The sequence below is a fragment of the Netta rufina genome (assembly GCF_964035555.1).
Source record: "Netta rufina genome assembly, chromosome: 8".
In the NCBI taxonomy this organism is placed as follows: domain Eukaryota; kingdom Metazoa; phylum Chordata; class Aves; order Anseriformes; family Anatidae; genus Netta; species Netta rufina.
In genome coordinates this window covers 24,860,140-24,877,126 of record NC_140131.1, presented here as the reverse complement: position 1 = coordinate 24,877,126, position 16,987 = coordinate 24,860,140, and the positions used below count along the sequence as shown (strand labels likewise).

General features: G+C 37.8%; 1 protein-coding gene across 4 annotated transcripts in view; it reads right to left on the bottom strand.

The window, feature by feature from the left end:
* Positions 1–16,987, bottom strand: part of CFH (complement factor H) — a 37,386-nt gene that overhangs the window by 17,544 nt on the left and 2,855 nt on the right. For all 4 annotated transcript variants that reach the window (XM_084291537.1, XM_084291540.1, XM_084291538.1 and 1 more), the window contains exons 2-10: positions 15,513–15,698; positions 13,902–14,007; positions 12,496–12,572; positions 11,142–11,336; positions 7,699–7,869; positions 4,712–4,891; positions 2,983–3,174; positions 1,534–1,710; positions 387–563 (exon numbers count right to left, since the gene is read on the bottom strand). In XM_084291537.1, coding sequence (XP_084147663.1) covers positions 387–563; positions 1,534–1,710; positions 2,983–3,174; positions 4,712–4,891; positions 7,699–7,869; positions 11,142–11,336; positions 12,496–12,572; positions 13,902–14,007; positions 15,513–15,698 — 1,461 coding nt within the window. The remainder of the gene's footprint in view (positions 1–386; positions 564–1,533; positions 1,711–2,982; positions 3,175–4,711; positions 4,892–7,698; positions 7,870–11,141; positions 11,337–12,495; positions 12,573–13,901; positions 14,008–15,512; positions 15,699–16,987) is intronic.

The following is a 16,987-nucleotide window of genomic DNA, read 5'->3' as shown; positions in this document are numbered from 1 at the left end:
TTGTCCTTCACAAGTGTGAAAGGTTCTCACCCTCTTATCAAAAATATTGGAGAAACTGGGAGTAAGATTGGGTATATGCACATTGTATCACCTAAAATCACTGGAGAGGGCAGTGATCATCTACTTCATAACACTGAGGTTCGAAAAAAAATAGCTCACCTAGAAGACAGAAGATATTTTCCCTGCATACTCACTTCAATTTTGCTTTCTGTCTTTCATTCTTGGAGCCCCAGAAAAGTTCATCTCTGGAGGCTCAGTCCTCTGTTTGACTCTCCCTCTGCTCTGTAAGAAACCTCTACCAATATAGATGAAGAAAATCAGAGTACATAGGGCATCTTGTTTGTACTAGTGGTTGCAACAGGGAGCTCTGAAGTTGTACTACTCACTGATGCACTTTGGAGTTGGAGTCCAGCCATTCTCTTGACACCATGTCTCTCCTCTGTCTTTTCCTTCTGGAGTTACAAAGCCATCATGACACGTATAGGTGACTTTTGCCTGTAAGCCAAACGTACCCCTTGCCGAGAGGAAAGAAGCATTGTCCAGCACAATATTCTTGCATGTTTCTGAAAGACAAAATTCCTTTCCAGTAAAATGCCGCTAAACTACATACTTATGATACCCAGAAGATGGAGGACAAATGAAAACAGCAAAAGGATTGAGAACAATTTTAAGAGCACATTATTTTCTGCTTCTGTGTTAAGCTCCCTTCCTCAGGTACAACCAGAATGTGAAAAGTCGAAACTCAGTGTTACTAACTGGTATTTATATATATATTTTTTTTGTATTTACAGTCATGATGCTCACTGTTGGCTAATACTAAGAATTATCAAATTTTGTTTTGCTTGCTCATAGCTATGTGAAAATATCAGCAAGTGGCTGTCCAAAACATTCTATGGTAGGTGTCACTTTCATGCTGGAATTGTTTCATTAAAAAATGTTTTGACAGTCTAAAATAAGGAGGTTAGTTTGAATTACTTTTTTCCATATAAAATCGTTATATAAAGTATCTAGTCATTATATAAAGTTATCTAAAGTTTAGGTGTAACATCATAGCAATTTTAGGCTTGCTGCAAGTCAGGTTCAAAAGCTGGAAAGGGCATTAGGAGAGAGAACCTTCCTGTTCCTTGCTCCTTCATGGAGGCTCTAAGGAGAGAAGAAATTACAGGCTGTTCAAAGGGAGTGATTACTATTTATTACATTACTGTACTGCTGGGTTATAGAAAATTTCACTACCAAAGACCAAGAGGGTCTGACTCCCACCCCAGAGCTTACAGTCCAGGAGAACTGAATGAGCCTGGTGTGGCCATTTTACAGGGCATCATTCTGCATGTTTTTATAGCTACTGACCTCAGTAGCACGCAGGGACTCAAGAGTTGCATGAGACAGCTGAGGGAATCATGGCACTGTGTTTCACATGTAAAGCACCTAGACTTAGAGTTACCCCAAGCAGCAGTGATGGATTAATGCGGGTGATGTGACGATGGATTTATTGTTTTTTAGCTAGAAATTGTGACAAAATGTAAGCACACTCACTCTTACGGATACATCTTGGGAAAGGTGACCAGCCATTCTTTGTGCATGTAACTTCACCACCTTCACTTTCAGTATGATAGTCTTGGTTGCAGACATATTGACTTCTTTCACCTTCCGTGTAAATATAACGATTATATCTGAAATAACCATTTTCCAGGTGTGTTACAGAGCATGTTTCTAAAGAAGAAAGGTAAGTACATTTAACCACAGTAATCTGAACAGCTAAAACTCAGGTACAATAATGCTTAGGAAGACCGTTACCAAAAAAGGGGCCTCCTAGCACCTTTCTTTATCATTCTATTCCCCAAAGACGTCCATGCTCAAATCTGAATTAAAGTATGCTTTCCTTCACTGCCCTGAGGTTAACGTATCACAGGAACGGGAGTTCAAATGACCCCGTAATGCAGTAAGAAGTGATCTGGTAAACATTAGCCCTTACCATAGTTCATAAGCAAGGCTGGCTAACTGCATTGCATCTAGTGTCATGAGCACTAGCTCTGGTACGGTCTGCTGAGTCTCTCATATGTTGATGCCTGTGCTGAGACAATTTTTGGCATTTCCCCTCAGGAGATTTTACCATCTCTATGCAAATGCGTCTCAAATCAGCTGTAGAGATTTTACCAACTGCTAAGCATGCTGGCCCTACGGATGGATGAAGGAATGCTGTGGCTCCGTTATTGGAGTAACTGCTCCTTTCCTCTGGGTGGGACTCCACTTCTCCCCTGCACTGACCTCCACTACGCTCAGGGCAACTGGAGAAAGACCGACCTTTTGTTGATCTTTCAGGTCCTATCGATAGGTAGGAACTGTAATCTGACTGAAGATGGGGGTTACGAGAGAAGGCCTCAGCTTACTGGTTTAAATATTTTCTATCACTGAAAGATTAAGCCAGTGTATCTGGATCTCTTGCTGCAGCAATACTCACTCTCAGCTTATTGCGAGAGCGTGCCACCTGGCCAGTCCCAAACGTTATCCAAAAAGACTGGGCAGTGAATCCCAGACAGCAACCTCTAGACAAAGTGCCCAAGCCACTGCAGGAATAATACATTTACACAGAGAAGATGTTCTTAGAATGTCTTGCTGCATGTGCAGGTGAAAGCAGATACATGCATGGGACCTAGAAGCCAGAGATGAAAAACATTTCCTAAATCTTATTTCTCTTAATTTTTTTTTTTTTTTTTTTTTAATCTCGGGGATAGGTAAAGGAACAAAGAACGTCCCAAACCCAGATTTATCATTTCAGCCTTGCTCACTTCAGAGTATCACTTATCAAGTGGCTGAGCTCTGCAGACAGGATAACAGTCTGGGTGAAGTTCCAGGGTTCAACTCAACCAGTTATACTTTAACAAACTGTACGTTGCTGCTACTTGCATTCCACCAGCATGATTTCTGCTGCACAGATCATCAATAATCATAACAAAATTGAGCATATAGTAGAAGTGCACTTACTGAGGCATTTTGGCTCTGGATCCCAGCCCCCTTTCGAACAGTATATTCGAACGACTCTTTCTCCATTTGGGGCTAAGTAGCCATTACGACAGTGGTAATCAACATACTGTCCAATCCTCATTGGAAAGTAAGAGTGTGCCATTCTTTCACTTATCTTGCCATTTTCTATCACTGGGTAGTCACAGGGTTTCTCTTGAAATAGAATTTAACAGCAACAGTATCAACACATGCATGGCAAAATGCTCAGCACACAAAGTCCTAAATATTAATTCAGATACCACTTCATTATTTGAGTGTTTCCTGGAACTGACAGAATCAGAACTGCACACCTTGGCAGATCTCAAGGAGTGCAGGATCAACTAGGCTGTGTTCAATCGATGTCTACAGCTATGCTGGTTGCCTCTTTTCATTGCAATCAACAGAAATCCAGTCCATCTTCTTGGTGGACACTAGAGGCTAATTCATGCAACCAAATGTAAGTATTAATTCTATGGCGAGATAACACAGTTTCTTCACAGGGTCTCAGCTAAGTGTACTATACTGACACTGATGGGAACCCAGGCAGCTAGCTCAGATCTAGACACTAAAGTGCAGAGTCTAGCAATTGTTGTAACAGCTGTCACCATTTTTATTTGTCACTTCCGAGATCTTACACCAAAAGCTCTTTCTAGCTTTACTCTTTTTCATTTTAAAATGTGATATTTCTTTTGTTTTCTCAGTTCCTCAAAAGCGCTTTTCAGGAACAAGTCAGGCTTAGCAGCAGCTGTCACTCAAAGATTACCCAGGGTGTCCTGCTTGGCCAAGGCAGCTAGGTTCCTCCTGACGTGCCCTGAACCAAAGCCCACATGCTGGGGGTGAGGAGGATGGGGAGGAGGGATCAGCCACTGAACGGACCATTTAATAATGAGAGAGGTGGTCTCCAAAAGATTCCTCAATTTCAGAATCTACAAATAGATAAATGCTTAATCCACTTGTTAACAATGTACTTTTCTTGGATAGATCAAATAATTTTACCCAAAGGTTCATTTACAAGACTGATTTTGTCAGGGTTTCTTTCACCTCCTTCTGTTTTGTATGTTTTTCTTTCATTTTCAGTAATCAAAGATCAAAGACCAATAAATAATGAAATTGCTGACTTCTGTTTTTCTACTGCATATAATGGGAAAAACTATAATTGTAATTAATGGAAGTTTAAGCCAAAAAAGAACTCATTACCAATCAATCAAGAGTATTTTGTTTTGCCATTTGACAGAGTATAATAAAGCTGCAATTGTTCATAACATATCAACACAAAACTGCAAGCAAAAATCTAAAGTTCTGGTTAACATGATGAAACACACCTTCCAACCATCAGCTACGCATTGGTTTGGATATTTCAACACTCACTGTGTCCTCTTATCTTGACTGGCATGCTACTCCTCAGTTGGACCACAAACCTTCCTGTCAGGGAGCTGACTATTGCAGACTTTACTATATAATTTCACAAATATAGTAACAGATAATGCCCATGTTTATAAACATAATGTACATTTACATTATACCCTTGCTTCTTAGCTGTTTGTTTGTTTTTTTTTTTTTTTTTTCCAAGCCATTCACATTAAGTTTTATAACACCAGGAAACACAATGAATAAGCATTTTTTATTTCCTATGGTGCTGAGGTTTTTCTCTTGAGATATTTCCAAAATAACAATCGTGTATATTGTGCCTTCACTCACAAGAGCTACTTACCAACACAATCTGGAGCAGGCACCCAGCCTCTGCTGGTGCATTGAGCTGTGTTTTTGCCAGACAGTGTTCTCAAATGATATCCAGGATTACAGTCTATTGTGATCATAGCCCCTTCTCTGTAGCTGTCTTCTTGAGGTCTAAAGTTCCCATTGGGAACTCTTGGAGGAGAGCATAGAATTTCTAAATGGAAAGAGAAAAATGCAGTGCTAATTTGAAGAATGCCTTTATATTAATTGCAGAAGTTTTTGTCTTCACAGTCTATTGACCAAAATTGCATAAAATAACTTTCAAATAGAGATGTCTTAGGGAGTGAGGCAAACACGTTCTTTATAAACTGGAGCCTTTTTTTTTTTTTTTTTTTTTTTTTTTGTTACTTGCAATTCAGAAAATCACACCAGCACACTCCGGGCTGGGAGGGGATGATTATACAGTCACCACAAGTTGGTCCTCCTGTGGAGTGAAGGTGGATGAATCAGCTGCATACATGTGCTGCTTAGTCATCTAGGCTCCTGGTAAGTCAAATAAGATCTAGAACAACTTCATGGTAGCATAAAGCTACAGGAATGAAGGAGGACAGAAATTATTTTATATTTTCCTACTATAGAATGACCTTGGAGAGGATTTATAATTGCATACAGCCCAAGTATCAGAGCCCAGTATATCCATGTCTGGAAGAAGGCTTTGTTTGTCACTTCTCAAAAGCAGTATGCTGCTAAACCATAGGCAATGCATATTGATTAGTATCATTACTAATCTTGAAGCAGAAAGTTCAAGGACTGAGTGGGCACTAGGACTGACTACTCTTTATTTCTAAAGGAGTCTTTCTGGAAGAGGTCCCAGGAAGGTGGGTGGCACATAACATCCTGTAACACTGCCCTTTTGCAAACATTTTTTTTTTTTCCAGTTTCAAGTGTTCTTTGGCAATTTCTTGAACATGATTTGATACAGTATAAAGATTTCTCAAAAATGTATATCAAATTATTTCAGCTAGGACATCATGCACATATGTCTGCTTGTGGGATTTGGAGTTCTAACGGAAGTCTTTAAGTACTGTAGCTGAGTGAAACTAAATCAAAATCTGTGACCCAGAGTGCAGATGTCCGACAGGACTGACGTCAGAAATCATGGATTTGTCATCTGAACTGCACAGACGGCGTTTGGGAGTTAGAAAACATAAGGGAGTTTCATCACTGTAAATGTATGTATTTGTAGAGATCCTTAGACAATTTCTGATGGGAACTCTGAACATCATGAATAATGTGGTTGCACAATTACAGTTCCGGTAATATTAAGCAAACTGCTGTCTTCATCGTAGGCTAAGAGTCATGGACAGCGGCAGGATTCACGCAAACCATGTTACTTTAGTCTCTGATTATACATCACTTCAGGGCCAGATTAGTTCTTTAGGTTAGTGAATGTCAGACATATTGTACCTAATTCTTGGCATAATGTCTGTGTAGAGAGCACATTTCAGCTAGCTTTGTGTATATTGCAACACTGCAATTCCACTGTATTTTTCAGCCTAGACACTCGTGGCCATCAATGGACAACTTACCCTTCTGAGACTGGACTACTTCAAATTTGCTCTTATTCCTACGGAAACGGCCATAACCACTTCAGACTGTTCTCCCTACAACCCTGTCTTACTATTTCTCAACCTTAAGTGAGGATTTAAATTTGAAAGGTATTTTGAAAGGTACTTTTTGTAATTTCCACTCATTTTTTTAAAAAGGTGCACAGAACACTAACAATTTCTTACTGAAGGTCTATCAGTGAAACAGAGATCATTTTTGAATTGTTCCTCTTTCATTGGAACTAGTTTCTCAGAACTAGTAGCTCAGAAATTTCAAAAGCTAATGTAACGATGAGCAAACAGGTGCTCAGTCTACTCAAACTATGGTAAGACTCAGGAACACTCAAGAAAAATGCAGAAATCAGTTCAGTAGGTCAGGAAAACCTACTATTCTATTGTCTTCAAGACTTCTATTGTTTCACAGGGTCATACAGGGTGAGATGCTGAGTGGCATTTTACTCTCTTAAAATTACAAATAGCAGAGTGGTGGCTACGGTGCCACAGCATCTCAGCTACTGAACGTGGAAGACTTGAAGATGCATACATTTGTAGCTCCACCTCAAAGAGCTGCTTGTGATTCATAAGCAAGTAGGTCATCAAGCTGAGAGCCAGTTTTATCCATACTGCTGCAATTCATATGGTATCCGGTATTTAACCCCCTCTTTTTATTTTCAGAACAGCCACTGACTTTCACCAGTTATATTCAAGTTAAAAGCAGTATACTTGAATTTCACTTAAAAAAGTATCATGTCTTGATTTGAAGACAACAGGACTTCAGAAACCATATCACTTCTCTAAGTTGGTTTCAAATGTTAATTTTTCTGTGCCATTAAAAATTTCAGATTCTTTCTATAGTTATAATTTCTCCAGTATTAGTGGTTTTTCTGCTTGCTTCAATAATCTTTTTAATGTCTGATTTTTTTTTCCATCCCTTCACTAAAGCATTTTCACTGTATTTTGTAGAAGATAAAGAGATTCAACTTTATCCTTCCTATGCAAATTAAGAATTATTTCTAAACCAAGAGTATTTTTGCTATGTTATCCCCACTAATTCAGAGTCACAGAATAAAAAAGGCACAGGATAAAATTAAGCAGCTTCTAATGCTAAAGTATTTCATCATCCATCTCATTTATGCAGTATATGTGAGCAATTCTATCTTCATAGGCCCATCCAACTATACTCAAGTATATGCTTGAGTATATACTCAAGAAAGGCTGAACTAACCATTTTTTGCTATGGCCTCTCATGGAAAACTCATATTCAGTTGTTTTGTCACGATTTTCATGGTGTATTGGCAAGATGTGGATGATTATTTTTTTTTTAAATCAATAAACTAATGATAATGATTATGATAATACTGAAATTACTTCCAAATACAACCAGTGTCCAAAATAACTTTAGGAAAAGGCAGACCAGTGCAGTAGGGGGTAGGATGCCATCCAGATTCAGTACATAGTGCATCTGCTCTTTCACCAAATGTGTATCCTTCTTCACAACCAAACTGTAGTTGTTCAGACTCCTTGTAAGATGACTTTGAGTTACGCACAAATCCATGAGGAATTGCTGGTACATTACAGATAATATCTGAAGTTGAGAAAGACAAAACGCATATATGTTTATCAACTTTTATTTGCCAAAAAATAAATCTTTATTGGAATATATATATACACGTATATTTTCCACGTAACTTCACAGAAATTTTGTCCTCATAAATGCTTTCATTTGGAAACCATTTGGAACTTATTTGAGATCTCTTCAATGACCCAATTGTAGGTGCCAAGTAGAAAGTACAGTGTAGTACAGCTACAGTAGGAAACTGAGTCAAAAGACAGCTTTCAGGGCTATGCTTTGTTTTTAATGGCTTTCAGAATCAGTATATACAGAATCGCAGAATTGTCTAGGTTGGAAGAGACCTCAAGATCATCGAGTCCAACCTCAGACCTAACACTAACAAGTCCTCCACTAAACCATATCACTAAGTTCAACATCTAAATGTCTTTTAAAGACCTCCAGGGATGGTGACTCCACCACTTCCCTGGACAGCCTGTTCCAATGCCTAACAACCCTTTCAGTAAAGAGGGCTTCCTAATATTCAACCTAAAACACCCCTGGCGCAACTTTAGCCTGTTCCCCCTCGTCCTGTCACCATGCATGTGGGAGAATAGACCAACTCCTACCTCACTACAGCCTCCTTTAATGTACGTATAAAGAGCGATAAGGTCGCCCCTGAGCCTCCTCTTCTCCAGGCTGAACAAGCCCAGCTCCTCATAAGCTGCTCCTCATAAAACTTGTTCTCCAGACCCCTTACCAGCTTCGTCGCCCTTCTCTGGACTCGCTCGAGCACCTCGATGTCCTTCTCATAGCAAGGGGCCCAAAACTGAACACAGTACTCGAGGTGCGGCCTCACCAGAGCTGAGTATAGGGGGACAATCACTTCCCTAGACCTGCTGGCCACACTGCTTCTTATACAAGCCAGGATGCTGTTGGCCTTCTTGGCCACCTGCGCACGCTGCTGGCTCATATTCAGCTGACTATTAACCAATACTCCCAGGTCCTTGTCTGCCTGGCAGCTCTCCAACCACTCATCTCCCAGCCTGCATCTCTGCTTGGGGTTATTGTGCCCCAGGTACAGGACCCAGCACTTGGCCTTGTTGAACTTCATACAGTTGACCTCAGCCCATTGGTCCAGCCTATCCAGATCCTCCTTCAGAGCCTTCCTACCCTTGAGCAGATACAGTATGGGACATTCTAAAATAAGCAACTAGGCTAGCTGAAATTTATGATTTTTTCATTTTTCAGATAATTTCATTTTCTTGTAAGGAAAGCTTGAAGCTCTCTCATGTTCAGTAGATGATTAGTAAAATTATAGCATCAACAGAAAAAAAAAGCAATAAACAATCTGGCAAATTGACATTAGAATACCTAGCTATCTATAAAAGAACCCCAGCATCTCCAGCTCCTTGACAAACCAGTAAAACTACTGAGATCTTGCAGTTTCCAAAATCTGAATTCCTGAAGTCAGATAATATTCATGGCTTTGTTTCCTAGGCTATAGAGAAGGACACCAAAAGGTTATCCTGGATTCGTCTGCTGGATGTATTTTATACTTACCCTGAAATATATTTCATCATAGATGTCTTTGTTTAATAAAATTCACTATATTCTACGAATGGTGCAAGGACTTGCGTTTAATACCATTTATGTTGTTCAAATTGAAATAAATGGGTGTTTCAAAGTGGCAAAATTTAACTCTGACATTGTGAACAGACCATACATGTATCTGACATCCTAACAAACACACCTGGTCTTACCAACATATACTTTCATATGAGATAACATATAAATAATCTAAGAAACTTGTTGGACCAAATATTTGACAGAGATTGTTACTTCCTGTGGTTCATTATGTACTGACAAGCCAATCGCATACAATTCAAATTTGGAAAATGGGAGGAATAACACCATTCACCATGACAGGCTGGGGGTCAACTGACTGAAAAGCAGCTTCATAGAAAAAGACTTCACAGTCCTAGAGGACAACAAGTTGAACAGGAGCCAGCATCCTGGGCTGGATTTAGACAAGCATTCTCAGCAGGTCCAAAGATGTGGTCTTTGCTCTCTACTCAGCACTGGTAAGACCACATCTGGAGCACTACGTCCAGGTCTGAGCTCCCGAAAAGAAGAAAGAGATGGACATTTTGGAGCAGGTCTAGTGAAAGTCACAAAGATAATTAAGGGAACTGACAGATAAAGAGAGGTTTAGGGAGTCTACAGAAGAGAAGGTTTTTTGGGGATCTTATTAATTGCATGGGAATGCACAAAGCTGTGCTGGGGAGGTTCAGACTGGACATTACGAAAAACTTCTTTACTGTGAGAGCAGTCAAACACCAAAACAGACTTCCTAGTGAGTGGTTGATGCCTCTTGGACATTGATGGGAAAGGTGCATTTGGATGATGCCCTTAAAAATATGCTTAAACTTTTGTTTAGCCCTGAAGTGGACAGGCAGTTAGACGTGATGATCCTTGTAGGTCCCTTCCAACTAAACTATTCTACTCTATTCTATATAAATTTCTGACTGTAGTTGGTGACGTGGAAGAAAAGATGATGGAACCATGCCTTCTCACTGGCAGGAAGTGACAAGATGAGAAGCCACAGGCACACAGAGGTACAGAAAATACCACTTAAAATAGGAAAATAATTTTTACTTGAGGGTGGTCAAACAATGGACTGGGTTGCCCAGAGACGCTGTGAAGTCTTCATCCTTGTGGATGTTCAAAAGCCTACTGGACATGATCCTGGGAAATTTGCCCTAGCTGACTCCATTTTGAGGGACCTCACCTATTCTGTGATTCTGTAGAAACTGAACATGATTTAACCTTCTAACTTGTCAAAACACAGTAAGTAGTTTGAAGAAAGAAAAATCCATCATGATTTCTTTGCATTTTGTGTAGCTTACAAACATGAATGAATTAGAATCATACTTATTTTTTAAACTAAGTTCATATAGATTCAAAATAATATATCATTACTCTGGTTAAATAAACACTGAAGTGATTGAATCTTATGTAGGTACTGAATCTAGTTTCAAAGAATTGAGTGCAGCCTGGCAAACCATTTAGCTTGTAGTTAAAATGCAGAACAAACAGGTGGTCCATTTTGACTATGTTATCATACAATATTCTCTGATTTCTCTTTCTAATCCTACTTTTGCAAATATGTAATAGACATTGTTCACAGACAAGCTATGCTTAATTGCTGTGCAATAAAGTGAAAGCTTTGTAGTTTCCTAGGTGGTAACCAGTCCCTAGAAGTATGTGAGAATAAAGCTTATTGCAGATTATAGTGTTCCGTTTACCTTGGCACTGAGGTACTTCACTATCCCATCTTCCATCAGAAGAGCAATGTATTTCTTTAGATCCAACAAGCCTGTATTTTTTATTACATTCAAACTCTACAACCTGGCCAAAGGAATATTCTTGGTTTAGCTCAAATGCACCAGTCATAACTATTCTTCCATTTTCTGGTGCTTTTACAGGTAAGCATTTTGCCACTGGAAAACAAAATAAAGTAAAGCAAAACAAAACAAAAGCAAAAAGATAGCTATTTTGATGGCTATTCTCTGAAATATATTGATGCACAAAAGTTACAATACAGATAAACCACTGAAATTACCTTAAACATTTTAAAATATATATAAACTTGCTAGGTATTCTGATGCCATTTATAACAGACATTTCAACCTAATGAAAACTCCTCAGGCATGAAAGGAAAATTACATAAGGACTTTGAAACTGCAGTATCTTATTGATGTGACACAAAAAAAAAAAAAAAAAAAAAAAAAGTTGGAAAACATTGCTCTGCATTGTGCAGGGAACAAGCTGTATGCCTAAAATTGAGGACACTCAAAATTCAGTCAATTGAACGTGGAATACCCGAGAACAGCTATTAGGAAATCTTAATAAATAAAAAAAAAAATAAATCTAACATTACAAATTTTTAACTTTTAAAAGTAATCATCTCTGGGAAGAAAGGAAACTTTTTAATAAAGGAAATTTTTATAATCACACAGGTTTGAAACTGATAAAAAGGTTTCCAAATTCAGGGAAGTATCTAAACTATCCAGTTTATTTGGTTCTGGGGACTGGCTGTCTTTTGTTCTCATTCTCTCCTACTAAGATTGTTCCACTGTATGCTAATAGGGAGAAGAACTGTAAACAAAACCTTAATAGCTAAGATATTCACAATGGCAGAAAAGGAAACAAGCTACAAACAACAGACTTTCATGTACCTGTGAAATGTCTTATCCCAACTGTCTTTTATCTGTGTTTCACAGATACCTACACATTTGGGGTCTTTATGTAAGGCAAAGCTTTAAGCCTGTCTGCGGGTGACAAGACTTAGTTTTGAGAGTGCTTTTTGATAAAAGCTTGAGTGTTTACTGGATTAAAATGTCTGAGCAGGCATTGTAAGAGTTTCGTTATTGTATAACTTGAGTTTAGACATTTATATATCTATGTGAATTAATACTAGAGGTTTAATCAGTGAATATAGTTGAGTTGTTATTAACACCATGAGAAGTCATAATATAGTCACAATAGACAAAAGTAGCCCCACAGAGAGTAGCAAGATCATAAGCAAGTTCTAGATAGTATCAGACAGATAAAAAAAAAATAACTTTGATAAAGAATTAAACGTCAAACTCCACTTACCTTCACAGTGCGGGATATCATTGCTCCATCCATCTGCCAGGCACTCACGGTAATTTTTTTGGCTAAGCATCTGGTATCTTACAAGAAAAAAAGTAAACAATAAATTACAGTCTCATGACAGAAACAGCAGTGCTGCTGTTTTTGAAGCACAGGAAGTAGGTTTCAGATATTCAATTACAGACTAACCAAAATATAACAAAAGAAAACAGTATTTTTCTGCTTCTCTCCCCTATTTTGTTTCTTTTACTTGCATATGGCAAAAATATAAAACCAAAAAGAAAAAAATCATAAAGTAGGAAGTAATTAGTAAGGTATATTCTTCATTATAGATACACCAAGCTTTGCCTAGAAAATAAATGACCTAAGGGTGATATACACAATCATTAGCTAGCAGAGTAAATCTCATGCTGTCTATGCTTCAGTATGAGTGAAAGCCATGGGACAGCCATACGTATTCCATGCTTTGCTGAGTTAGAATTCTCTTAGGTTTGAGGGCATCATAGCCACAACAACATTGCTTCTGCTTAGTCTGGAATGAGCTCTGAGAGGGATTACAGTTAGTCTGAAATGACAAAAGAACTGTCTGCATTTAAGGAATTAAGAGGAATATTGATTTTGCAACTCATATTTGTACTAGACTAGATTCAATAATACATTTCAGCAGCTCAAAGTGTGCAAAAGCATGGCTAAACCACTGTATTGTGTTTATGGCTGATTTGCATTTCATGAGGACAGAATGTTGTTATAAGCATGTTTATTTAAGCACAATACTGTATATTTGCCTTGCTACAGTTTTCATTGGAGAAGATGAATAGAGGGAGAAGAGAGAATTTCTTCCAAGCAGTAAGTGAAGAGATGTTATCCAGTCCAACAAAAATTTCTTCCTTCAAACATTTTTTACAAAGCATTTTGTTTCATAACTCACAGAAACGATTTAAGCAGGACTTAACGGTTGTGGTTCTGAATAGGTGATTCCATTGTACTGCCTAATGACTTCTCCAGATAACTGCATAGTGACTGCCTGCTGAGAGCAAAGATTCCAGCATGAGCAGTTGTGTTTTCATCAGCTATCTGGTCAAGTCATGAGGCAGCTTTACATGCAGACCATTAGTTTTGCTTTCTACTCGGACAACCATGATTTCAAATGAGCTACAACCTTATTTGTTTCAGACAGTCTGGATGACAGCTTCATGTGTGTGAAGTACAGTTAATTCAATACCACCAGACATGAGAAATAGTTATGTTTAGTATTACTGTAATCTCATTATTTTAAATTAAACATTAACTAAATGTTCTTAAATATTAGTAAATTGCAGCTGCTTTACAGATAACAAATCTATTACTGACACTTCTCTTATCATTAAAGCCTTAAATTAAGTCCCATATACTGAATTAAATAATATTACCCATCATTACATCTGTACTCCACTCTAGCACCAAAGACAAACTCATTTCCACTGGTAAGTTGAAAGGAACCAAACTCAGTATCTCCGGGATGTCCACAGGGCTTATCTGGTAAGAAAGAGAGAAAGAAAAAAAAGTACTTACACCATATATAGAGTCAAAATTTGAAAGACAGCAATTTTGTATTAATTAGTAGAGTGTATTTCATGCAGAGTATATGTTCAAAAATACTCAGCTTTAGCTTAATTAACCTCCTTTAATGAATCACTGTTTTCAATGAGAACATATTAGAGTGAGAATTGGTTTTATTTATTTATTTTTAAAGTAAACAACAAATTAGGAGCTTTCATTCCTTTAAAAAAACAGCAGATCTCATCTTAAGTTTTATGATACGTTTAATGGCAGGATGTAATTTCAGTTTTTCATATACTTTCTGACATAAACTGGTTCAAATCTTCCACCACAGAAGCAATCCATGACTGGAAATGAAATTTCCTCAACCTGATGGGGATTGTGTTGAGTAAAGAGAGATTAGATGAGGCCACAGGAGTCCTGTGGTCCTCAGCCCTTTCTGCTCAAAGGACTGTAAAATAAACTACATGGCTAAACTTTATTAGGCCTCAGAATAAATCCTTCATGATCCCTGTCAAACTAGGCATTTTCATTTCTTGGATCATATCAACATCCTTGTTTTTTCCAAGGAAGAGGTGCTTGAGTAGGCCCTAGACTTTCTCCAGTGTGACACAGAGGAAATGGACAACCCCATGACCAATTTCACTGTTTAGTGTGGCCTCTCATAGAAAGGGGATGTTATCACTTAATCTGTGCCAAACCACCACTTTTTACCTTCCACCCACACCTTGCCAATATCAGCATCTGTTCACTTGGTGGCAGTATTTCCTAAAATATGTAACTAAAAAGCTACAGCAATTTTTGTATAATTGAAAAGATTTGTGTGCACTAAGTACTTATATAAACACATGTAAAAATAAGAAGTAATTAACATAATTTAGCACAGGAAAGATAAAATTCTGACTGCAAGATGCCAGAAAATAACAGAACTTTTTTTTTTTTTTTTTTTTTTTTAACATGCTAAAATACAATTCTTCCATAGCCTGCCATTTATAGGCAATGTACAATGACTTGTTATTTTTATTTAATTTAAATGCAGAAAGGTCTATATCAACTGTTTAATGGACCTCTTTGTTGCGGTACCTTAGCTTGTGTCCCAGATATACTATAATTGTATCACTTAACCAAAACCAGAAACACAGCTGCACAGACATACATAGAATGGTGCTAGAATTAAAAGTGTCTTGGATATTCTTAAAAGCAATTTCTATTCTGATAGCAGATACACAGATTGGGTTGGTAAGGCTGACCTAGCATAAATCTTCTGTAAAGCAAAAAAAATAAAAATCCTTTGACCTGGAGAAAAGGAAATTCCCCAAATGTTTCCTTTTGCCTAAATGCCTTTTAAGATGATATTTCAAAGGATGCTGAAATAAATAATGTACAGGTAAAGGTGCAATTGAAATTTCACATTAACTTTGTTGGTAAGGTATGTGACACGCCAGGTCAAATGTTTCTTTGTATTTTGCATAAATACTTACTTCTGCATTCTGTCAGTGGGTGGCGTTGCTTCCATTCTCCATCATCACACTCAAACAAAATTCGTCCATATTTTATATATCCAGGCCGACACCTGTATGTTACTTGAGTACCATGTTGATAGGGGGGGTTGTTCCATGCTTCAGTAGGCACTTCTTTAACTCTCCTAGGAGGAGATTGTTCACAAGCTAAAAATTATAAATAAAAATATTGGTGACTGAGGAACATGCTACAAACTCCAAAATATTTTTACAATAGAAAATGTAGCAAGAAATCCTGGTAATATTTGTAATTAAATGAGCATATCTTTTCTACTTAATCAGTATAAAGAGTCACTGCCAAGAACCCATATGTTGTAGGGACAAAAACTACATACTGTACAGTCATAGTTCATTAATATATTTTAGTTGCAAAGACTGGGACCAGATATTAGTGCCCCAGCTCAAAACACAAACATCTCTTACCCTTCCATCAGAGGAAGCTGATGGGGGAGCAGTCCTTTCATTGCCACAGAGAACAACTTGGTGCACTCTGTAGATTTCCTTTCCAGTTATTTTCTCCAGATGCCACCGCCATCCTTACTGACATTAACTCATGTGCCACTTGATCAAGTTCAGTCAAATCTCCCTTTGCCTTTACATTCCCTAAAATTTCTGTCAGGCTAAAGTTATCCGATATTCCAAAACATTTCCCCCTGTCCATGAGATTACTTCTTATGACATGTTACATGATGTAATCAATTCTGGGTATTCACTTTGACCTTTGTAAGCTTCAAAGCATTTCAACTCAGTTTGGGGGGTGATGGCTGTCTGATATTTCTCATTAGCTCAATATCATACAGTCTTCCCCAAAAGTTCCTTACTGGGCCTTCTTCAGTGGTGAAGAAATTTACAGCCAACGTAAATTTAAAAAAATGAACCTGAATTAGGGTAATAGCAGTTTCTTAATCGTTTCTCAATGTCTTAATAGAAATTTCTGAACTTCTTAATAGAAGATTCTCAACAGTTTGAGAATGAGAATAGTCAGACTGAAGGGGAAAGAAACAAATGCTGGGAAGATGTTAAGAAAGACAACAATCTAACGTTAAGAAGGTTAACAAATGTTTTATTTGTTTATAATCATTGACCTGATTTCAGTGACTAATTCTCTATGCCTGAGTGACTGAAATGTGCTTATTTTAAAGGCTGAAACTTTACCCATAGAAGAGTCTAGACAATCTAGCTGATTAGATACAAGTAGTCTGTTTTATATCTGAATGTCAAAGGTGAGAATTCATCAAGAAAAAATAAAGCAATCTCTGAGAAATTAAGCCTTAGAAAAGAAATGAAACCTCCATGTAGAAAAGAAATGGGAGAATAAATGTTCACTAGGCAAAGATATTTCTTGGTGAGTAAGATTCATTACTCAGTACAGAGCTGGCACCAAAATCCTCTCACCAGTTTAGTTGTCAGGCCACAGGTTTGAAAAACCATCAGTA